The 23,289-nt window shown below is 45.0% G+C and overlaps 2 protein-coding genes and 2 long non-coding RNA genes across 4 annotated transcripts; 1 reads left to right on the top strand and 3 right to left on the bottom strand.

Annotated features, from left to right (window-relative positions):
* Nucleotides 1–262: 262 nt before the first annotated feature.
* On the bottom strand, nucleotides 263–1,108 carry LOC123105371 (uncharacterized). The gene is made up of 2 exons (XM_044527430.1): nucleotides 942–1,108; nucleotides 263–824 (listed from the first exon to the last, which is right to left on the bottom strand). The coding sequence occupies exons 1-2, from the start codon at nucleotides 1,070–1,072 to the stop codon at nucleotides 380–382; spliced, it is 576 nt and encodes a 191-aa protein (XP_044383365.1). The 5' UTR covers nucleotides 1,073–1,108; the 3' UTR covers nucleotides 263–379.
* An 880-nt stretch (nucleotides 1,109–1,988) lies between these two features.
* On the bottom strand, nucleotides 1,989–2,966 carry LOC123105372 (uncharacterized). The gene is made up of 2 exons (XR_006450814.1): nucleotides 2,839–2,966; nucleotides 1,989–2,354 (listed from the first exon to the last, which is right to left on the bottom strand). It is a non-coding gene; the product is annotated as an uncharacterized lncRNA (long non-coding RNA).
* LOC123105373 (uncharacterized) lies at nucleotides 2,181–5,444 on the top strand. The gene is made up of 2 exons (XR_006450815.1): nucleotides 2,181–2,379; nucleotides 5,061–5,444. It is a non-coding gene; the product is annotated as an uncharacterized lncRNA (long non-coding RNA).
* Nucleotides 5,445–9,008: 3,564 nt separating this feature from the next.
* LOC123105370 (cupincin) lies at nucleotides 9,009–11,131 on the bottom strand. Its single transcript, XM_044527429.1, has 4 exons — nucleotides 10,547–11,131; nucleotides 10,363–10,449; nucleotides 9,977–10,264; nucleotides 9,009–9,875 (listed from the first exon to the last, which is right to left on the bottom strand). The coding sequence occupies exons 1-4, from the start codon at nucleotides 11,078–11,080 to the stop codon at nucleotides 9,282–9,284; spliced, it is 1,503 nt and encodes a 500-aa protein (XP_044383364.1). The 5' UTR covers nucleotides 11,081–11,131; the 3' UTR covers nucleotides 9,009–9,281.
* Between the last annotated feature and the right edge of the window lie 12,158 nt (nucleotides 11,132–23,289).

Here is a 23,289-nt window from a genome sequence, read left to right as displayed (position 1 = left end):
GAACTGCCACGAGGAACACGTTCATAGTAGTGAGTCATAAGATGGTTTTAGTCTGCCAACGCTTAAAGTACGTCCCCGTAAACGGCGACGGTTTTAGTGCAGCAGCAAAACCAGAATTCGAAAAACTCCTACACAAATTAGGTATGAGGAGTGCGTGGCGTGGCGTGGCGTGGCGTGGCGAGCGGAGGAGGGGTGCGCGAGGGCTCATCTCTTCTCAATCTCCAATAGCATGAGGAAGAAAATTCCTTATAAACCACTCCAACTCTCCTTCCACTTCCGGGGTGAGACTAAACTTTCCACCACCTTATCATGCCTCCTACATGGGCCCTTAAAAATCAAATCTGAAATTGTTATATGGACTCTAGGCCCATCTAATATTTCAACACATCTGTCGATAGATAGTCATGGTCTCCCTGACCTCCCTTCCCACGGGCGCCGCTCCCCATCTGTCAACATACTGGACCGCAAACTCGCCGGCAGCCCCGGGAACCCCGAGCCGGCGGATCTCCGCGATGCAACTCTCCACGAGCTCGATCACGTCGCTGGACGACATGGTGTCGCGGTAGCCCCGGCGCAGCACCGCCCTGCAGGCCTCCGCTCCCCGCCCCGCGGCCCCGAACAGGAACTGGCCGCGCGGGAGCGCGGGGCCGAGGCAGCTCACCGCCGCGTGGGGCTGGGCCTGGTTGTAGCCCACGACCAGGGCCTCGACGGAGTGGCCGCGGTCGAGCAGCTCGCGCGCGAGGTCGGCGACCGTGGCGGTGTCGGGGTACGGCACCCCGGTCAGCCCCTTCCATCTGCGGCACATCGTCCTCGCGAACCTTGGGCTGCCAAAGCAAAACACGGGCGGGAAGCTGAGGTCAGAAGCCATGGAATGGAAGGTGGCCGGGATCGAGCGAGGCGGCGGGTGGAGGTGGATTGGATCTAGCTCGCTCAGTCGTTACCGGTTCTGGTGGCTGCCGGAGATGGCGAGAAGCCTGTGGGCGTCGAGGTGCACGATGGGGGTTCCGGACGCCACCACCGCGAATTCTCCCCTCCCCGCGACGCCGATCACGCAGCCGAAGTCGTCGTCCATCGCCGCCGCTCCCGATCGATCCGCGCGCTTGCTTGCTTGCTGTCTGTGAACTGCTCTGCTGGTGGTCACTCCCCGTGCTTCGCTCGGCCTACTAGTAACTGTCCTGACTCCGGCTGGAAAGTGGCTGGCGAGAGGATCGTGACTCAGGTCGATCGCTTGGCCTGTGCTCCGGTTCTTCCGTTCCGGTACGTGACAAGTCTTGTTTTTGTCAATTACTTGATCGAAGTGAAGTCTGTTTTAAACCTTAATATTGTAGAGTACGACGTAGATGAACCTTGACGTTTGAATCCCTAAAATTGATACCCTAACCTTATCGATCCCGGTCTAAATAAACCTTCGGGCAGTTTAAGGAGTGGATTTGATGACGTTGTATTCACAGACCGGGATTGCTGTCTTTGACCAAGTTATTGACTAGCCTCTCCATACCTAAAAAAATTCCCCTGCCTAGTCCATCTCCTTCCTCCCGTTCCCGTTCGATCCGCCGCCGCCAGAGACGTTCGACCCTGCCCGTGCCCCTGGCGAGCTCGCGCTCGATCACTGCCCCACGCAGGCACGGCTCACCGTCGCCGGCGAGGACACCGCAGCGCCGCCGCCTTCTTCTCTTTCCTCCTTTGTCTCCCTTCTCCCTCCTCCCAAGCATGCGCAGGGCATGCACGGCCGACGACCGCGCCTCCACGGTCTGCGCTGATGACCGCCTTCACTGGCCGCCCGTCCAGCTGCTTTAAACCCGCAGGCCACCTCGTTGTTGACTGCTGCTCCTCCTCCATCCTTGCGCGGCGACGTGGGGCTGCCAGTGGAGCACTCGCCGGTGACGGTGACTCAAGGACCGGAGGACGCCGGTACTTGGCGGATCAGCGGCTACGTCAGATCAATCAAGGATTGTCGAGTGGTAGTTTGCTATACGTGCATAGCTAGCTGTTGGAATTGATCTACGGTTATAACAAACTGAGACAAAGAAGGGGAGGATTTGCATCCCCAGTACATGCCCTGATCGGGGGCATTGACCCAACTTTTGGTTTTGGTCCCTGTCCCCTTCGCACCACTTACAAAATGAGGAGGTCGTACCCCTTGGGGTGTAACACACGCACGGGTTAGCACCCGGTTACTCCTAACAGCCGATCCTGAAAGGGTGCTTAAGGGGATCAGAAGACCACCTCCACCGCCGGCCACCTCCAGGTCCGTGCCGGCGGCATCCTTCGTGTCTGCTACATCGCCTGCTGATGCCCTTCCTCCCGACGATCTTCTCACTGCTGGAGATGCTAAGGTGGAGCCAGGGGCTATCCTGTTAATGGATCAAGATAATCACGGTTAGTAACCACTATTCTGCTTGATGGGTGTTCTAATCAAGAGATCCAGATCCTAGTTATCTTAACTCTAAAGTATTATTGTTAACATTGGTATCTTGAGCCAGTTTGATCTCTGTTTAAGAACTCCAATTAGACTCGGTTTATGTTATTTACTAATCATGGTCTAATTCCTTATGAATTTGAGTAATGTTCATGCATAAATCGCTTCCGCTTACATAATAATGATGATGACATCTGGGTTAAGTGCTAATTGCCCTGACTAATGTTTGCTAATTATGAAATAGCCGAAATTAAATTTTCGCCTAATATATTAGCACTGATTGTGGCCTCGGTTCAGAAAAGGATTCAAATTTTTTTTTAAGAAAAGATCCCGAGAAAAAAAAAAGCAGTTTTTCCCCAAATCCCGAGCACTAGAAGCAAAGAATAAATCCTCAACGTGTTTGGGCTGGGGGTGCTTACCCGCTCCAGATTGGAGATGTTGCCGTGCCGCACACACATCATGGACGCCTACGAGCATGGCCACCACGCCATGCGCGTCAACGTCAGTACCTCATGCTGCAGCAGCATCGTTGAAGGCGTGCCATCCCTCGCAGCGGCGGACGAGCCGCAGGTTTACGACGCCTAATGGATGACGCCGAGTGCCTCGCGTCACCGCCGGCGGGCACTTATGGCCGACCTGGCACCACTGCTCTCTCCTCCGGCATCCCGCAATAAATGTCGTGTAGCTGCACGGGTGGCCACGCTCGACGGAGCAGCGCGCGGGATCCCTCCGTTGCACGCTACTCCGGCGAGCGGAGCCGCCGAACCGCCATGGACACCGGGCTCTCGCGCCTTGCTTTGTGCCGCCGCCAGTGGTCGGTCGGTCGCGAGCGGAGAAAGCGGGGGAGGAGAGAAGAATGCGCTAGGGTTTGCCAGCGCGAGTTAGTTTTGTTCCGAAGGGAGCAACTTACAACCGTTAGATGGGATCGACGGCTGACGTTGATGCTCCGCTGCAGTCGGGCTGCGGGTGGCTTAGCGGGCCTAATCTGGCTGTAGGCTACGACCCAGGTTGTGTTGGCCCAGTATAAAGTTTTCTTATGTTAATGAATTTAGCTGCTGGATCGTTCCTTTTATGGGTTGCCGTTGGTTTTAGGCCGAAAATAAGTATCGAGTCGTTTTGTTTATTTTCAGTGCATTTGATGTGTTTCAAGTGGACTAAAAAAAAGGGTTGTTTCAAGTTTTCTTTTGATGGTTTATGCACTGTTTTATTAAGAAACAATATGCCCAAAAATGTCTAACAGGCAGTATTAATAATGATATTGTTTTTTCTTTAAAGGGCTGCCGTGGGTTCCTATCAGCCAAATTATGTCTTTTAGGCAATTGGTATTTTTGGTGCTTTTGAATCATGTTGTTAATATTAGTAATAATTTTTTATGCACTGTTAATACGTCTTGATTGCCTAAATTATGCTAAAGATAATGTTTGAATTTTCTGAATAAAATGGACCAATGAGAAATTTTATTTCGAAAATATTAATGTGGTATAATGTAAATGCCATATATGGCATTTTTAGTGGTGGTATTTTATTTTATCATTTTAAAGTTTAAATATTAATGTTATGAAATGACATTTGTCATGATCACAATCTATAATGTTTCATTTCGTAATGTTTCAAATATTTTATATGCAAACTTATTTGAGTGTGAATTTAATGTTGATGCCATACTTATGACTTTTTCTTAAAGATGTGGTAATTTCTAATGGGCTCGGGCCACCTCAAGGAAAATGATGATGGACGCGTGGTTCGGTTTTCCGCACCGCACTATGTGTCATAATAATGTTGGGGCATTATGTCTATTGGGCAAAATAAAGTTTTTTGCTTGGTGCATTTCATGTCATTTTATTATGATATACACCATTGAAATATGCATAAAGACTCAAATAATGTTTATTGGGTTATGATCAATCCCCTAAACAAAAAAAATTGTTTTCGAAAGTACATGTTGTCATATGTTTGACAACTCTTATTTGCCAAATGTTGTTATTTTGTGAATCCTTGCGAAAAATTTATGTCCAATTTTTTTTGGGAAAATGTTATGATATCCTGGCGATAATATTAATGGTATTTTCACTCTGAATGTCCTCTTTAGTGTTTACTCGGTGAGAGTAACATTTATGTTTATATGTTAATTCCAATGTCATTTTCATTGTATGTCATTGAGAATTCTAATGATAATTTTGACACTTATGTTCAATATTCATATTATCATTGTGAGATTTAGTGTCAAAAGGCATCAGTGTGCCTTATGGCACACATGATTATATTATGACATTGCTTTATGTTAATGATGGCAATTAATTTAGTCGTAGTTCTTGCTGGTCATTACAAGATTTTATATCTCTCTGGTCAAAATGGAACCAACGAGAAGTTTTGATTAGAGATTTAATGAGCAAATGTTCTAATTGCATATGATGATATTCTGGCCAACATTGCTTGTGTTTCTCATGTGTCATTTATGAGTAAGTAAGGTTCTTTCTCATTATCTACCCAACGGTGATATAGATTAGAATAAAAATTAAGCATGTTCTTTATTCATCTTATTGCGTGGTTAGTTTATGCTTGATTCTCTGTTATGATGATCATACAATTGTCTCCTTTTTTTCCAACAATAATAATGATGTCAAACAAATGTTTGACATAGACGAACCTTATGCAAAGAACTTTCCCACATGGAGAGTGGAGATCATTGTCTCATGTAAGGAATCTCCCAATGTTTTTCTGCCACTAAGGTTGAAGGATGTTAATCATGATGATAAGGCAGACATTGGGAGAGATCTCAAGACACATGTGCCATCATGCACATTACTAATGCAAAGGAGACTAAAGTCAAAACTATTGGATTTATTCCACTAGCTTTTGGAGATGACTTAATTTTTCCATCTTATTGATGATATTTTGTTCATGCTCCTAGTTATTGGAGAACCTTAACTCTCAAACAGATGAGGTGATTTTGTATGTTATTAAGTCAACTCCAATTATGTAATGTTAGTCCCACCTTGGTGAGATGAGTTATGTTTTCACTAAATAAATCTTTTGTAAAGATTATATGCTATGTTACAATTGAAGATGTAAAAGAAGTGTAACTAATGAGACCTCATCAAAATTGTGGTTTTAGACCACATTTCGAGGGGGAGAATGGAAGTCTCATTTAATATGAGATGTGACGTTCACTTCTCCTACTTAGACCATATCATGTACAACTAAGCAAAATATGTATCTCAATTCTCTAATTAAGATGGAACCAACGAGAAGTCTTGGTTGGAGAGAATGTATGAAAAGCACATTATAATGTTGGTTGTCTAATTAAGATGCAACAAGTCTTATTTAGAAGAATGAATGAAAAATAACTCCTTTATTATGTTAATGTGTACTTAGTCCCTTATGAGCATTATGAAGCACACATGAATGCTAAAGTGGCAAGCTTGCTAGTCTAATGACCGTCATGATGTAACATGTTGATTATATATCTGACCAACGTCGTTTATAATCATATGGGACACTCACTCAAGTGGCATGTTTGTCAGTATTATGTGGCTTGTGGTTATATTTCTGACTAACGTTGTTTATAATCATTTGTCACGGTTCATTAAGTTCTTTTCCATCTTCAGCCCAACGGTGTTGTGGTTTAGAGCTGAGATGATTGTTATTAATATTTTGGATATATTTTCCATCTTCTAAATAAAGTGATCATCAGGGAACCTGGAGCGTATGAACATTAATCTTAAGGATAACTTCATTAGATCTTTGTTCATATGCATCAGGTAAATTGAGGGGAATTTATTTTTCTCTAATGCAATACTTATTGTTGAGACTCAACAATTTCCCGACGATAGATAATGTGTGTGAATGATCATCTTAGTGGCTTGTTGCCATATAGGATGAAGATTATGAGCCCTAATGATGTATGGAACTCCATAGAATTCCTCAGTGAGTTGTTGTGACATTTGTGTTATTACTATGACATGCTCTTGTGTTGACTTAGTTGATAATGTATGTATGACTCAACTGTACGGTTTTGTCATGGGTGAAGTTGACATAAGGCATGTTATCTAAAGAAATACAATTATGAGATAATACAAGTGTTGGGACACTCATACCATAAGACGAGGGGGAGTAAGGTCACTACCTTGTGGAGATAGAATATTTTGGCGAGCCAAGTAATTTCTATCTTCTATTTGTAACATGAAGGATCTTGGTGATGCCTCATACTTTGCTTCTATTGAGTTTCGCCAAGATATAGGTTCAAAAGGAGTATAAGTTTTATTATGATGACATCATTGATAGAGTACGGAAGAAAATATTACATGGTAGTACGTACTCTATCTCACCTGCTACTAAATTCAAGGGCAATAAAGGTGGACAGTTTAGTGTCCAAGGAACCATTATGAACTGATCAGGTAATGTTAGTTCCTTATGCTTCAGTTGTCAGAAGCAATGCAAGTATTCAAATATCAACTTGCCCTATTTATGACCGGGATAATTGGCAAATATACAAGTCCAGAAATGGACAACCGGAGAAGCCGTGAAAAGTCTTGTAGATATGCAAGGCAATAAAAGTTTACATGCTCACTACTAACAAGTCTGATAACCTCAATATCCTTGGTTATTCAGACATTGTTTCTGCGAGGTGTGTGGATATTAAAGTTTCCACGTTATGTTACATCCTCACTCTCGCATATGGAGCTATATCGTGGAAAAGCTCCATAATGACATTGATGGCATTAGAAATAATGCAATTTACGATGTGGCACGTTAAGAGGCTATTGGGCGGGTTGTATGTCAAAGAAGTTCTATTCCCGAAATTAAGGTGGTAGACAACATTTATAAAAACCACCTACTGCATTATGAACACGCAGTTTTCTATGCGAGTAACAACAAGTCAAATGGTGTTGCCAAAACCATTGACAATATGTATCATGTTGTGAAAGATAGAATCCAAGATCAAGCTAATGATGTTAAGCATATAAAAATGATTTGTATGTATTACGGATCCGTTTACCAAAGAGGCTCACCACCCATACTCATGATTATGTTGCCGGCATGGGTTAGGAAAGCTTTTTGATCCTGGAAATTAGGACCATCTTATAAACCAACTCCCAAAAGGTATTATGTTTTCCATTTCGAGATAGAGTGATGTACTATAGGTAAAGAGGTTCAGTGGCATCTCATTGGTCATTGCAACACTTTATTTTGGTGTGTTATTTCTATCGAGTGTGGGCTTATGACGTTTATTAACCATACGATCAAGGGGGAGAATGTTGGAATTGATCTACGGTTATAACAAACTGAGACAAAGAAGGGGAGGATTTGCATCCCCAGTACATGCCCTGATCGGGGGCATTGACCCAACTTTTGGTTTTGGTCCCTGTCCCCTTCGCACCACTTACAAAATGAGGAGGTCGTACCCCTTGGGGTGTAACACACGCACGGGTTAGCACCCGGTTACTCCTAACAGCCGATCCTGAAAGGGTGCTTAAGGGGATCAGAAGACCACCTCCACCGCCGGCCACCTCCAGGTCCGTGCCGGCGGCATCCTTCGTGTCTGCTACATCGCCTGCTGATGCCCTTCCTCCCGACGATCTTCTCACTGCTGGAGATGCTAAGGTGGAGCCAGGGGCTATCCTGTTAATGGATCAAGATAATCACGGTTAGTAACCACTATTCTGCTTGATGGGTGTTCTAATCAAGAGATCCAGATCCTAGTTATCTTAACTCTAAAGTATTATTGTTAACACTAGCTACCTGGCAAAACGAAAATATTGCGCCATTAATCAACTAGCTAGCCTCAGGATCAATACAGAAGGCTTTGGTAGCCAGCTTGCTACGTACGTTAGTGTTTTCTCCTGAAAGAATCGATCAAGTGTGGCTTGTGTATTTGCACGTCTCGCCGGAAAGCAATCTACATGTCATACTACTTCGCCAGTGTATGTACGCGTTCGACCGCCGGAAAGTAGTCGCCGTGGAGTGATCAGGGCCTAGTCAACAACGACATTAGGCCACGCACGGGTAGCCGCGCTCAGGCACGTCTCCATTATCCCTGTCGCGGCCTGCTCCATTCGCAGTGCCACAGCCAGGTTCGGCGACGCAACAGCGTGCGCATGCACCAGCGCAGGCTTAGGACGTGCACAACTTGAACCCAGAGTTCTCTGGTTTAAAATTTAAATATTTAATATTTCTTTATTTCTTTCTCATGCTGATAGGTGGGCCCCCAAAACATGTGTTGCACAATTCACTCATCCTGGCCTTTTCTGTTTGGATACGGCCTAAAGGTCAAAAATGACCGGGATTGAAGAAGTCAGGGTATCAATTTCAGGGAATTTAAATATTTAATATTTCTTTATTTCTTTCTCTAGGTGGGCCCCCAAAACATGTGTTGCACAATTCACTCATCCCGGCCTTTTCTGTTTGGATACGGCCTAAAGGTCAAAAATGACCGGGATTGAAGAAGTCAGGTATCAATTTCAGGGATTTAGACGTGAAGGTTCATTCATGACATGCTCTACAACTTCAGGGTTTAAAATAGACTTCACTCACTCGATCGATATATGTGCACGTCACTGTAGGAGTAAAAGTGCAATTTTCACCGACATGTTCCAACGAGCAGACGGGCAAGGTCACGTCTTTTATTACCGGAAAACTCACGTACTATACATACATAGAAAACTCACGTGCATGCATGCATAAACGCACACGAACACAAGCATGCACATCCCGTACACAGAGCATCGTCTCTCCTCTCCTCTGCTACACGCACGTAGTACTGTAGTAGGCAGTGCCGTACGTGCTAGCTATTTATTCCCGTCACATGTACACTCATGCATGCAGCTCCACGAACTGCACACGGCACGCTCGAGATCGTCGCTCACATGTCGGCGACGCGGCGCTGCTGCTGCGGGCCGGCGACGAACACGGACTCCGGCTGCGCGCGGATGACCCTGTCCGCCAGCTCCCTCGCCTGCTGGGGGAACGACAGCGCCTTGGCCGCCTCGTCCAGCTGCTTCAGGACGCTGTTCCCGCCGGTCACGAACACCTCCTCGTCGTTGTTGGCGCCCACGCCGAAGGACAGCAGGGCGAGGTTCCCGTCGTTCCCGGCCACGAACGTCGCCGGGTGGCCCGCGGGGAGCACGATCACCGACCCCACCTTGATCTGGGCCCTCACCTGCCTGTAGCCCCTCGATTTCTCCTGCTCCCGGCCGTGGCCCTGCTCCTCCTCCTGCCTTCCCTGCTCCTGCTCGCGCTCCTCGCTCCTCCTGCCCCGCCCCTGCTCACGCTCGCGCTCCTCGCTCCTCCTGCCCTGCCCGTGCTCGCGCTCGCGCTCTTGCTCGTGCTCACGGCGTTCAGAACGGCCGGAGCTGGAGATGTGCGGGCACGCCATCTCGAAGTAGCCGTCGCGCCCCTCCACGACGACGTAGATCCTGGTCGACCGGGTGGTGTACTTCAGTGCCGTCATCGAGCCCTGCATGCATGCACGCACAACGAAACACACATTGGTTTAGGCGAACAAATCCGTTGCATGATGCTACAGAACTATCTGTATGCGCGGCGCCGATGCTTTACCCGGGTGATGTTGACGAGGGTCACATCCATGTCGAGCTTGCGGAGGTGGTGGCACTGGTCTCCGGTGATCTGGTGGAACCTGCCGTGCTTGTTCGAGTAGCGCGGCTTCTCGCCGGTGAGGCTGCGCGGCTGGATGTCCTCCTTCTCGGAACCCGAGCCGCCGCCGCCGCGTCCTCCCCTGGAGCACGACCTGCTCAGCTCCCGTATCTGCTCCTCCGACGCCTCATATATCTCACCCTCACCCTTGCTTTTGCTCTCAAACACTCTGTCCACATCCTCCCGCCGAGTCTGTTACAAAAATAAGCAGAATCCCACAAAAACTTGATCGAGCTGAATTGAGTGATGATCAAACAAATAATCAGTGCCGATGGTCAGCGCGTACGCACGTTTAATGCGGCCTGGATAACCTCGTCGCTGAAGACGCTCAAGAAGGACTGCGGGCGCTCGTCTCCAGATCCAATAAGGAAGAACTCCTACCAACAGATCAAGAACACCAAAAGTAAGGTTGCAATTGCATGCAAACGGAGATGGCAGAGAAGTCTGCAAGCCGCGGCCATGGCTCACGCTCACCTGGAAGCGGCCCGGCGTGGAGACGGGGTTGATGAACATGACGACGCGGAGCCATTTGGACCGGTGCGTGTTGGCGGAGTACACGATGGATCCGGCCGGGATCACGATGACGTCGCCCTCCCTGATGCAGAACGACTCCCGCTTCCCGTTCCTCAGCAACACGAGCACGCCCTCGCCTTCCCTGACGAAGGCGATCTCGTCTGCGTCGTGGTGACTGGGCTGCAGGAACGCGCGCGGCGCCGCGTCCAGGTACGCGACGCGGTAGTCGCCGATGGAACCCCGGAGCAGCTCGTGGTCGAACCGCTCCAGCACCTTAAAGTGGCCGTGCCGCGACTTGGCCCACTCCCGGTAGCTCTCCTGGCCGAAGTGGTACGGCCGGCCACTTCCGCCGGACCGCCCTTCGTCGCCCCCTTCTTGCCACCTCCTACTACCCCTGCCTACGTCCTCGGCATCCCACGACGCGAACGAGAGGGAGAGGCAGAGGGAGAGGACGATGGCTAGCACTAGCCATGGTGATCTTACTGCGGACTTCATCGTGATCGTTGTTCGTGACGAGCTAACTGACTGGATGAGTTGATGATCGTAGCTCAGGGGGAGTGATGGTATATATAGGGGGCGGCGATGCGGCGAGGAGGCCATGCGCGCGGCCAGGTGTAGGCCGGGGTGCGTACGTGGTGAAGAAGCGCCGCATGCACGGCGCCATGCATGCAATGCGAGATAGCTGGCCTCCATCTGCAGAGAACGGACAACGTTGATTGAGATAGGAACAAGCCGAGCTGGGATGGGATAGCTCGGCGACGATCTTTTGCATCGGCGGAATGAATTTTTCTTTTGCTGGGAGCTATGCTCCAAGGTGAAGCTACTACACGCCTGCAAGAGTCTTATCCATCTGATGCATTTATCTATCTTGTCACTATGCTTGGGGTTTAATCCGCGATCAACCCGCATGCATGGGTTTATTGTAACTTGTTTTACTTAACGGTTTTGCTATATCTCATGTGCCTGAAAATTTTATTCGTGTAGTCACCCATTCTAGTTCATCCGAGCTCGTTGAAGAAGATGGACCTCACCAGAAAAAGTCATACCCCCACCATCTAATCTCAGGGGGAAGTCATGGCCTCACTAGGGGGAGTCACGACCCCATTATCTATCTTAATGGTGGGTGGATGTAGGGGATCGCCGGACATTTTCTCCGGTTGGGGTGGAGCTTAGAGGGATGGCCGGGGTGGTCGGGAAGGGCGGGGCGACGAGGCAAGCGCACGGTAGCGCCCGTCAGCCACGGGGGGCAGAGGCAGGCGGATGGGGCGGGGTAGGCTGCAAGGGAGGAGGAAGAAGGGGGGAAGAATATGAATGGTTCGTGGCATGATAGAGGCCGTTGGATCTAGATCCGATGGTCAGGAAGTAAAGTAACTGATGGAATGGCTTTTTTCATGCACCTGTTAAATAGACGGTCCCTTTATATAAGTGTATGTTGTTCATAGTCACAGCCTCAGCCAAATATAATAAAAAAGGAAAATGCATAATAAAAAAGAAAAAACACATGAATCTTCATGTAAAATCAATGACAGAGAATTTAAATATATAATATCTACAACACATCTAAATGTGCTTTACCAAAACCATTTATTTAATGTGAAAATTGTAATGATTGTTCTACTGTCAATGCTTAAAAAACATGCATGAATGGTGTTTAGCCTATGTGAAGAGAGATTAGAAAAGTTTGAAACCTGAGTGGGTAAGTTAGAGGAGGTACCCAAATGGAACTCGAATGTTTGTTTCAACTTTTAATATATTGTGGAACTTGGATAAATCTAATGTGCCAAGTTTATAGAGAAAACTATTATATCTACAATATAATATATACCATATACTTTTTTATTTCATGAGTTATCTAATGGTACGGTCGACGCAGAAAAGTAAGGGGGGAGACGAAAACACACACATGCGTCGCCTTCCTCTCTACACGGGGGTGACTCATCGTACCACCACCGTGCTCACCCCCTCCTCGCTCGATCATGTCGCCGCCTGAGATCCTGTCGGTGAGGACAGGCAGGCCCAGTGAAGGCGGCCGGGGGTGGCCCCTGGGTGGACCTCTCTCTCCCAGCCAAGATTCTGACGGCTGCGGGGCACCTCCCCCGAATTTACGGGCGTGCCGATGACAAGTCGGAACTCCCTAACGGGTGGCTGGCATGGGTCAGCGATGTCGGGGAGGCCTAGGCATGTGGCATGGTGGCTGCTAGGTGGTGTGTGCGAGGCAGCGGCGATCTGGTGATTCCGGTGGGGCTGCTTCTTCGGACGGCGTGAGGCGGCTTCCCCGCCAATGTAGGATGGGAGTGCACTTGGGCCAGGTCGATCCTAGCGACTGGGGTGGTGGCATGCAGGTGACCGACGACCGATGGGAAACATCTAGGGTTAGGGAATGGCAGGCTTCGAGGGTTGGACTGGACCTGGCCCATGGAGGCATGCTGCTCTGATGGCCCATGCAAGGCTGCCCCGGCAACGATGTCTGCTGACCTCAATGATACACACCCTTAGACGAAGTGGGGGTTGGATCCAGCTAGGATCTGGTTCCCATGTCTGGGTCACTCACACGTGGATTAACATCGGCCTTGGCTATTCATGGTCATTGTTGTGCTCTGGCATGGCGGTTCTGCCCATTCGTTGTTCATAACAATCCGTGCGGTTCAGCGGCCTGTTGTCCTGGCGGTGGTTGTGGCTGGGTCTTGGAAGTGAGGGCGGTGGCCCTAGATGGTGAAGTTGCACATATTGGCTCTCCGGTGAGTGGCGTTGCAGCATGTGTTGGCATTGCGCTTTGGTCAAGTGGGTGGTGAGGCGTACTTTGGCGGGTGGTCCTAGTGAAGCTGTCGCCAATGGCGGCGGCCAAGCCCTGAATCGGATTACCAGTCCCTGTTCCACTAGGGTAGGGCCCCTTCATGGTAGGTTTCTGGCATGATCCCAAGATATATGAGTAGGGAAGGTCGAGCAAAATCTCCGCATCATCTCGACGCCGGTGGCAGCGATGCATGTGGGTATCGCTCTTCTCTCAGGTCACCGCCTTAACTTTCTCCCTAAACTATGGCACTCAGGGCGAAAACCTTTCTCCGCTTCAGCTGGCGCGTTTCACGTCTTGTCCCTCTTGTAGGCGTCGACGATGAGTGTCAAGGCCGCTCGCGCGTGACGGCATGGTCTTGTGGTTCTTCTCGACGAATTGCGTGAGACATTTAGTTGTGCACGCTTGTATATATTTTTTTAGCGATTTTGGCTAGTTTGATCACCTTATGAGTATTTCCTATTATCTATTGTTTGGTCATGTGGCTTTATTAATATAAAATGAGGTGAAAGTTTGTTTCAAGATTTATCTAATGATATGTCTTTGATATTCATGAAAGCTTGTTCGAGATTTCTCTAATGATAAGTGTTTGATATTCTATTATGACCCCAACCATACGGCTGATCCTCAACCCCCGTTCCCAAAAATGTTAATGTGGTGTAAATTCTGTTAGTATAATTCAAGAAAATGTTAATAGCATTCAAAAATGTTTGCATGTTTCAAACAAATGTACGTGACATTAACTAAAAAGTGTTGCAATGTAAGAAAATGTTTGCGTAATTCGAAAGAAAATGTGGCATACCATTAGTAAGAATGTTTGAACATGTATTAGAATAGGTACTCCTGCATGCCACCACCCCCGTCGCTAGGATGTAACAAAATGTGGCAGACGACCGGTGGCATACCATTAGTAAGATTGTTTCAAAGATACGTTGTGCATTTTTGTAACAATATTTATACTATGTAAAAGATGTCCGCATAGTTTAAAAACTGTTTGAACATGTATTAGAATTTTTTAGCATATATTTTGTTTTTACAATGTTAATCAACATTTGAAAGTGTTAAACGTGTATAAAAATTATTTAGATGTATGCAAAAAATATAAAATAGAAAAATAAGAAGCCGATGAAAAGCAAATAAAGAAACAACAAAAACCTAGAAAACCAGAAAAAAATCAGGAAACCCAATGCAAATAGTGAAAGCCAAAAAAACAAGAGGAAAAAATATAAATACTCACGCAGATGCAGCTACACTACTATACCGGCCCACTAACCTAGCAGAAGAGGTAGGTCCCGCGCATAAAGGACTCCTGGGAGCAACTAATTAACGAGTGCTCCTTCGGGAGCCTCACAACGATCATCGCCACATGTCGCGTTCTGGGCCTTCCTACGGATTTTGTTTTCTTTTATTTTTGCACACGCGTTTTTGGCTTTTAAAATGGTTTGTTCCTGGTTTTTTTGACTTTTTCGGTTTTCATCGGTCTTCCTTAACTTTTGGACAAAAAATATAAAAAAACATTTTTGCGTGAAAAAATATGTTTTTTTTCTTCCACGAAAGGCACGGTTTTGCTTCCACGAGAGGCACGACCGTGCTTCTCAGAAACGGAAAAAACATGTTTTTTTTCTTTCTTCCATGAGAGCCACGGTTTTGTTTCCGCGAGAGGCACGGCCGTGCCTCTCGGAAACGAAAAAAACATATTTTTCTGGTTTCTTTTCTTACGCGAGAGGCACAGTTTTGCTTTCGCGAGAGGCACGGCCGTGCCTCTCGAAAACAGAAAAAAAATACGTTTCCTTTTTTCTTCTTCCGCAAAAGGCACGGTTTTGCTTCCGCGAGAAGCACTGTTGTGCTTTCGCGGGAGGCACGGCCGTGCCTCTTTCGGAAAGAAAAAAAAACCGTGCTCCGGGTTTGGTTTTTTGGTCGGGTTTTTTCGTGAAAAAAAGTTCGTCAAAACCTATCAATATGGGATCTAGTTTTGAAGTTCTCCATGCGAGAAATCCAATGGTAAAAATGGTTTGAGATTTGGACGCATGGTTTAAGATAAAACATTTCGAACAAAAGAGTACGAAAAAACAGAAACTCGCAGGTTGCGACAAGTGGCGCACATGCAGCATGTCACTTGTCACAACCTGATAAGGTGGGAGTGATCTTTGCAAAGAGTACTCCTCAATTAATGATTTTGAGGACTCCTACATGTTGCACCTATGTGCTATTGGGGGAACCCATATGCCAGGCGGGGCATCCCCTGTTTCTTTTTTGGGAAAATTGAATTTATACCCTTAGTTGGGTCACCCTCGACTGATTTGCCCCTAATTTTGGAAAACACGCGGGCTTGCCCAGCTTTGACTGCTCCCCTTGCGTTTTTGCCCTTCCGGCACGTCTCCGTCCAGTCAGCGCCGTTTGACCGCAAACGACGCGTTACTTTGGACATTTTTTCCCCTGTCGGTGCTATACCTGATACCCCTTCATCCTAAATGTGCTAGCGCAAGCAAACAGAGGAGAGCGAGAACGCCGGCAAGGAAAAAGGAGTGGGAGGCAAGGTATGGCACGGTAGAGCAAGGAGCGGCGACGCATGGCGAGCTCGGGCTCTTCCATCTTCTCGTCGGTGCTCGGAGAGGTAAGTAAAACTCCGGCAACGCTTCTTCCTCCCCCCCAATGCGTTCTAGGGTTTGTGCTAATTGGGGAAATTTCTGATTTAGGTTGATGGGGTCGGGATTGTGGAGCATGTCTCCGAGTTCTATCTTCCAGATGAAAGTTATTGCGGATTGGAGCTTTTATCAAAGCATCGTTGCCCTGGTCATGGCCTTGTTCCTGCCCGGCGTGTTGCGTGGGGAGGAGCTAACACTGGCCGCTGTTTTTTAGGGTGTCCTCTAGATGTAAGATCTTGTGAATTATACCATGTTTAAGATGGTGTTTATGCAATCTCTAATGTTTTGTTAATTTGATGTTCAAGCAGCTACCACATGAGTGTCACTGGGTCGTTTGGGTTGATCCTCCTCCTCCATTGTGTGTTGTCCTTACTTTTGAAGACCTGCACGCAGAGCTAGAACAAAGTTGGATCAGAAGCCACAAAATGCAGAAGCAAAACATGGAGCTGTCAAAGAAAAATCTTGCTTTGAAGAAGACAGTGAGAGAGAGAGAGAGATGAGATGCTGCTAGTTTTGGCATTGTTGTTTGTAGGAATGTGTGTTGCTGTGTTTTTTGTGTTCTAGTTTCTAGTAGTTGTTGCAAGTGTGTGTGAGAGAGATGTGTTGAATGTTGTTTATGATGCACTATTATATGCTAAATTTGAAGATCATTATGAACTACTAATGCTTGTGACACTGTACCAAATACATATTTATTCCATATGTAGTGCCAATTGTACCAAATAGAGCACATATTTTACCAAATAGAGCACATAGAGCACATATTCAATCAGGTGCCAATTGTACCAAATAGAGCACATATTTAACAAACTGACATTGTACCAAATTCAACAAACTGGCATTGTACCAAATATAGCAACTTCATAGTGCATTTAAGCACACTTAGTACTAGAACTTAAGTGCATAACAACAAGATAACATCACTGGCAAATATAACATAGCACTAGAACTTAAGTTTCTTGCTCCTGGTGTTCTTGGCTGGGTTTGGAGCTAGCATTGCCTTGCTTCTAGTGTTCTTTGATGGGTTTGGAGCTTCAATTGTTGCTGCTCTTTTTAGAGAGAAACCTTTGCTTTGAACACTGCTTTCTTGCTCCTGCTCCACAACTGTTTTCTACTTGACACACCTGGGAGAAGCTCCTCTTGCTGCTGCCCTTTTATAATTTTTCCTAGGGCTAAAACAAGTGGAAGCATATCACAATTTGAAAGATTTTATAAAGAAAGCAGTAAGATCAAAACATGTAAGAATTTGTAAGCCAAGATCTTATACCTGACTGCACAACTAGCTCCTATAGATGCATCATGTCAGGGCTCCTTTGGTGGTGGCATCTGCTGCTGCAGAACATCAGGTGCTGTCTCATCCTCCTCCTCCTCCTCCTCCTCCTCCTCCTCCTCTTGTATTTCTGCTTTTGCTGGTTCATTGGCTGTAGGATGATCATCTGCATTGTCTGCTCCCCGATGTTCATCTTCCCCAAAGACTGGATCAACAGATTGTTTGCATCCCTTGGCTTTGTGTCCACATCTCCCACACCTTTTGCACTTGTGCTTCCTAGGACCAAGGCCTTTTCCTTCAGTGCTACTTCTAATCCTTTGCTTTCTTGGTCTGCCTGAAGCTCTGTGTTGAACAGGAGCACACAATTTGAATCCAGGATCTATAATGTCCCACTGTTGCTTGCCTTCTAGAGCTGGTAGGTTCTCAGCATAAGTAGCTCTGAACATGTCAACTGAGTAATGTTTGTGGACATATTGATCTATTCCACTTGCTTCACCTCTTAGAGCAGTGATAAAGAAAAGTGCATGGATGCATGGTTTACCAGTGATCTGCCATTGTCTGCAACTGCAAGACCAACGCTCTAAGTCAACAGGGTACCTCCATTCTCTCTTCTCACTGTCAGTAGCAGTCACCTCTGCCTCTGTTGGGCTTCTCCTCACTATACTCATTTGCAAACCTTTTGTTTTCTCCATTAACACCTTCATTACTGCTGGTATGATGTAGTGCCCAATGAAATGGTCAGAGGCAATTCTGTTTCTTAAGTCAAATTTCTCCATGATATACTGCCTTATCTTGTCTAGCAGATCAACTATGTGCAGGCTCTTGTATTTTTTGATTCTGGAGTTGAATGACTCAGCTAGGTTGTTATTGACATAGTCAACTTTGCTCATCTCATTGAAATCAGCTCTTGCCCATATTTTGTGTGGTGTTCCTCTAGATATTCCTTTACTTTGGGCTTGCTTTTCAACTGGTTCAAGTGATAGTTGTGTTTCTTGATGCTACAAGTTAGTGAGCATGGCCACAAATTATCATCATAAAACTTCCCCTTGAATTTCTTGCTGAAATTTTGGGCCAAGTGCCTCATGCACTCTCTGTGCTCCACTCCAGGGTAAACATCCTCAACAGCAGTTTCCAATCCCTTGCAAGCATCAGTATGTATCACTAAACCTTCTGGATGACCTATTACTTTCTTTAGGTTGCTAAAAAACCAAGTCCAACTCTCAATTGACTCCCCTTCCAAAACACCATATGCAACAGGAAACAACCAGTTGTGTCCATCTAGGGCACATGCTGCCACAAGTTGCCCTTTGAACCTACCAGTCAGTGCAGTAGCATCTACAGCTAGGTATGGCCTACACCCCTCCAGAAAACCTTTTTGACATGCTTTGAAGCACACAAACACCCTTCTAAAGCACTCCTTGTAGAACTTCTTGTTATTAAGCTTGTACTCAACGGTGTGCTTCTCAATTTCCACAATATTGCCTGGTGATGCCCTCTCTACTTCAGCTTTGAAAGTATATAATAGCTGAAAGCTATCACTATACTTTCCATACAGTTTGTCAAGTGCAATCTCTTTGCCATGTTAGCATCTGTCATATGGCACCTCCACACCATATTTCTCTAACAACTTGCTCTGAATTTCCTTTAGGACCAATTCCTGGATTTGCTCTGATCCATGCCATAGAAGCATCTGCTATCCATCTTCTTTTTGCAGCTCTCAATCTCTGAGATCTATTCACACTAGGACATGTATGCTGATATGGGTTGACTTTAATCTGAAACAAACCAAAAAAAACAATGAGATTAGTACAGAAAATGCAATACCTGGAAATAAACTAAAACAAAAATACAATACCTGAAACAGTGTGCTCTTCCTCATTAAAGAGGCATGCAGTCTCCACTTGCATCTCTCATAAGCACATTTGACAGTAAACCTTGTTGGATCACTTTTCAGAGTAAGGAACTCAGTTTCAGACTTGATTGAGAAGCTTGAAACTGCATTTCTACAGTCAACTGCACTAGGGAAAACCACACCTTCATCAATACATGGATTTTCCCTGTCATACATCTTTACAGGTCTGTCCTCTTCTGCATCTTCAAAAACTCCCATCTCAACATCCTCTTGCTTCTCATCATCATCTGCATCTGAAAATTCTGCAGGAATGTACTCTTTATCTGCTGCATCTCCTTCATCATTATTGTGCTGGACATATCCAGGATATAGAACCTCATCCTCCACACCAGGTGCATCAGGCAATGCCTCCTCCACAACAGGATCAAGTGGCTTCTTTTGGTTTTCTTGGCTTTCATTGACACTTGCAGTTGCATAAGCACTTGGTGTTCTAGGAGCACTTGGTGTTCTACTGCTAGCCCTAGTTCTGGATGCAGATGGCCTGGAACTAGATGTGTTCACACATCTCTGACCTCTAGTTCTTTGTATAACTGTGATTTCCAAATTGCATGACATAGTTGTTGCATTACTTGCAAACATCAGACCTAACTCTGCATCACACTGCACAGGGACCCAACAAAGTTTGGAACTATCCCAATATCTGATCTCCACAGCATCAAACAATCCCCATGGATACTTGGCACAAATGGCAGCCCTAAAATTAGTATATGAACTAGTGTTGTCCACAACTAAAGGAAATGTGAATCCATAATCTTTTCCTTTTGTACCAGCAGAAACTAGAACAGTGGTCTCCATTCGAACTGAAAGAAAGAACGCTGTAGCTGGATCCATCCTATGGGGGAACAATATCCAGTGATAAAACGCACAAACTTTAGACTAAACCCTAAATCCAAGTAAATCTCCTATGAAAAAACCGAGCAAATCAGGTCCAATACTAACCCTGGGGGAATTTGCCGTGCAGATCCGCCCCTGCTTGTCGCCATTGGTGCAGATCCGCCATCGCTTCTCGCCGTTGGTGCAGATCCGCCACAGGAGCTTCCCTTGTCGCCGTTGGTGCCTCCGCCGCCTTCTCCGCGCTGCAATGGAGGTGTGTTGTTCCTACCACCACAGCGGCCACCGACGACGCTTTCTCCACTCTCCCCCATCACCTTGCAATGGATCTGGCCGTCCGCCGCTCGTCGCCGCAATTTAGGGTTCGTCAGAGGGGAAAAGAGGGAGCAAGAGTGGGGAATGAGAGAGTGTGAGTGAGCACGGGGGCAAGCGGTGTCCAAAGTAACGTGTCGTTTGCGGTCAAACGGCGCTCACTGGACGGAGACGTGCCGAAAGGGCAAAAACGCAAGGGGAGCGGTCAAAGCTGGGCAAGACCGCGTGTTTTCCAAAATTAGGGGCAAATCAGTTGAGGGTGACCCAACTAAGGGCATAGAAACAATTATCCCTTCTTTTTTCCCTTATCAAATCTTCAAATTTCTAATGGTATTTTTACTTTCCTCCATCGGTTAGAAAATTGTTCCAGACTTCAAAAAAATTAATTTACACTAATACGACTTTCAAAAAATATCATTCAATTTGCAAATATTTACCAATTTTGAAAAAGTTTAAATTTCTTAAATCTTATTTTTATTTCAAAATTTTGAATTTAAAACGATTCACGTATTTTAAAATGTGATAAATTTCAAAAAATAAGAATTTGAAAAATATATCACAATTAAAAATAAAGTTCTAAATATAAAAAATTTCAATAATTTGAACAATGTTCCTGGATTTCAAAAAGTATTCCTAAATTCTACAAAATAATCACAAGATTGAGGAATGTTCCCTAATTTAAAGAAAATGAAATATGTTCTCGAATAAAGAAAAAATAAAAGTATTTAGGAATTTAAAAAATAATCACAAATTTATAATTGGAAAAACTGATAATTTATGAGAAAAAGAAAAACCAAAATAAGACTAGTGGGGATATAATAGGAAATTGATGGGCCCACATACATAGGGAGTAACCTCAAGGAACTTGGGCTGGCCCAGTCTGGCAAGCTCTCTTGAACTAGGTTTTTTTATTCCTTCGGTTTTCCTTTTTTTTATTTTTTTATTTGATTTAAATCATTTATGAAGCTAAAATATATTAAAATAAAAATAATAATTTTATAATAATATGTACCGCATGTTTAGAAAAGTTCTTTGTAAACCAAAAGACATATCTACCTTATTATATCACCATATATTAAAAAAATATTTGCCCTACATTAAAATGTTCGCTTAAAATACTGATTGTTTATTAAGAAAAATGTTCACGTATAATTAAATAATACTTAGGATGTATTTCTAAATTATCACCATATCTTAAAAACATTATGGTATGAAAACTGTAAAACGGAAGAAAACATCCCATAGAAAAAATGGAATAAGAAACTTGATAGAAAATTGAAACAACAGACAGCACAAGAGAATAAAAAAGGTAAAACTACGGGAGCAACCATTGAATTAGAACTGCGCATAAACTCCCCCACTGGGCCAGCCCAACACGACTCAGATGCTAGCATCGTGCCTTGCCTAGTTTTCAGAGTCAACTAGATTTCGGGAGAAATTAATTATGGGGTATTTATTTGGGTTTTTTTAGTTTTTTTTTGGTTTTTGGTTTTTAACCCTTATTTTTCCTGGGTTTTTGCGGATTTTTTTAAGCATTGCTTTTCCATGGAATCACGATATGTGCTTCTTGAGAAACACGGTTGTGCTTCCCTAAAATGGGAGAAGCACAATCCGTGCTTTCGGAAAAAGGGGAAAGCACAGTTGCGCTTCTAAATAGGTGAAAAAGTACAACTGTGTTTTCGGCTTCCTATATTTTTCATGGTTTTTCGGTTTTTGTTTCTCATTTCCCTTTTTTATGAAAAAAAAAGTTGGTCAAAATTTTTCATCTTGGTATTGTTTTTGCAGATCTCAACATGAGAAATCCATAGATTAAAATAGTTCGTGATTTGGTCATACAGTTAAAAAGATAAAATGTTTCGAAAAATATACAAAAAAAGAAGGAAAACCTCATTGGTTACAACAAGTGACACATATGCAGTGCATCACTTGTTAGCACCAGAGAAGATGGGAGTGAACTTTGTAAGGGGTATCCCTTGATAAGTAATTTCGATATATTTTTCACCACGTGGGGAATAAGACTCACGGAAAAACCTATCAGACACGTGTTGCGTCGAACTGTAGGCGCTTCGCACACGCGAGCAACCAAGCGACACGATGGACCGGTCCGTTTGAGCAATTTTTTCTTTTCTTTTTCTCGTTTTTTGTTTCTATTTTTCTTGTCCTTTTCTTTTCAAGTTTATTTTCATTTAATTTTTAATTTCATGTTTTCGAAAAATGTTCCATAATTTCGAAAAATATTCGTTCCTACAAAATATGTCAAAATTTCACAAAAAAGTTTTTAGAAAATCAAAATTAATATTTTTCAGGATTTTCAAAAAAAAAGGCACGGTTTTGCTTCCGCGAGCTGTGCCTCTCGAAAAAAATCGCGAGTCACATATTTGCTTCCGCGAGAAGGTGTGAGGAAATATTGCGTACATGCAGTGCGTCATTTGTCGCAATCTGAGAAGATGAGAATGACCTTCACAAGAGGTACCCCATAAATTAGTGATTTCAGGCAGATAGGAGCTCCGGGGACTCACGCCCAGAAAGGGTTCCTGTTGGGCCTGCATGAGTCCAGTATCAGAGTTTGGGCCTTTCCAACTGATGCGAGGCCATTTCTATTTTCTCCAAGTTTTTTTTTTTTTTGAAAAGGGGGGACTTCTCGGCCTCTGCGTCAGAACGATGCATACGGCTACATCAAAGTTTTCTCCAAGTGTCCCTTGGTTTTCTCCAAGTGCAACAGAGTTACGCGCAAACATTGTGACAAATTAATAAAGCTTTGTGAAATTGTCTAAAAAACAGAGTTAGGCGCGAGACTGTCTAGCACACACCAAGTCATTAAATAAAAACCAAGTCATTCGATTCGATTCCATGGTCACCGTACAAAAAAATGGCATTCGATGGTTCTCCTACCACGAAGAGGAAAAAGGAGGTGAAGTTCCTGCCACTGTACACGACGACACG

The sequence above is a fragment of the Triticum aestivum genome, chromosome 5A (assembly GCF_018294505.1).
Source record: "Triticum aestivum cultivar Chinese Spring chromosome 5A, IWGSC CS RefSeq v2.1, whole genome shotgun sequence".
In the NCBI taxonomy this organism is placed as follows: domain Eukaryota; kingdom Viridiplantae; phylum Streptophyta; class Magnoliopsida; order Poales; family Poaceae; genus Triticum; species Triticum aestivum.
This window is presented reverse-complemented; position numbering and strand designations above follow the sequence as displayed.

Coding starts and splice junctions, on each gene's coding strand:
- LOC123105371 (XM_044527430.1), bottom strand. CDS start 1,072: ATGGACGACGACTTCGGCTGCGTGATCGGCGTCGCGGGGAGGGGAGAA. Junction 825..941: donor TCCGGCAGCCACCAGAACCG/GTAACGACTGAG, acceptor TTGCTTTGGCAG/CCCAAGGTTCGCGAGGACGA.
- LOC123105370 (XM_044527429.1), bottom strand. CDS start 11,080: ATGAAGTCCGCAGTAAGATCACCATGGCTAGTGCTAGCCATCGTCCTC. Junction 10,265..10,362: donor TTATCCAGGCCGCATTAAAC/GTGCGTACGCGC, acceptor TTTTTGTAACAG/ACTCGGCGGGAGGATGTGGA. Junction 9,876..9,976: donor CCCTCGTCAACATCACCCGG/GTAAAGCATCGG, acceptor GCATGCATGCAG/GGCTCGATGACGGCACTGAA.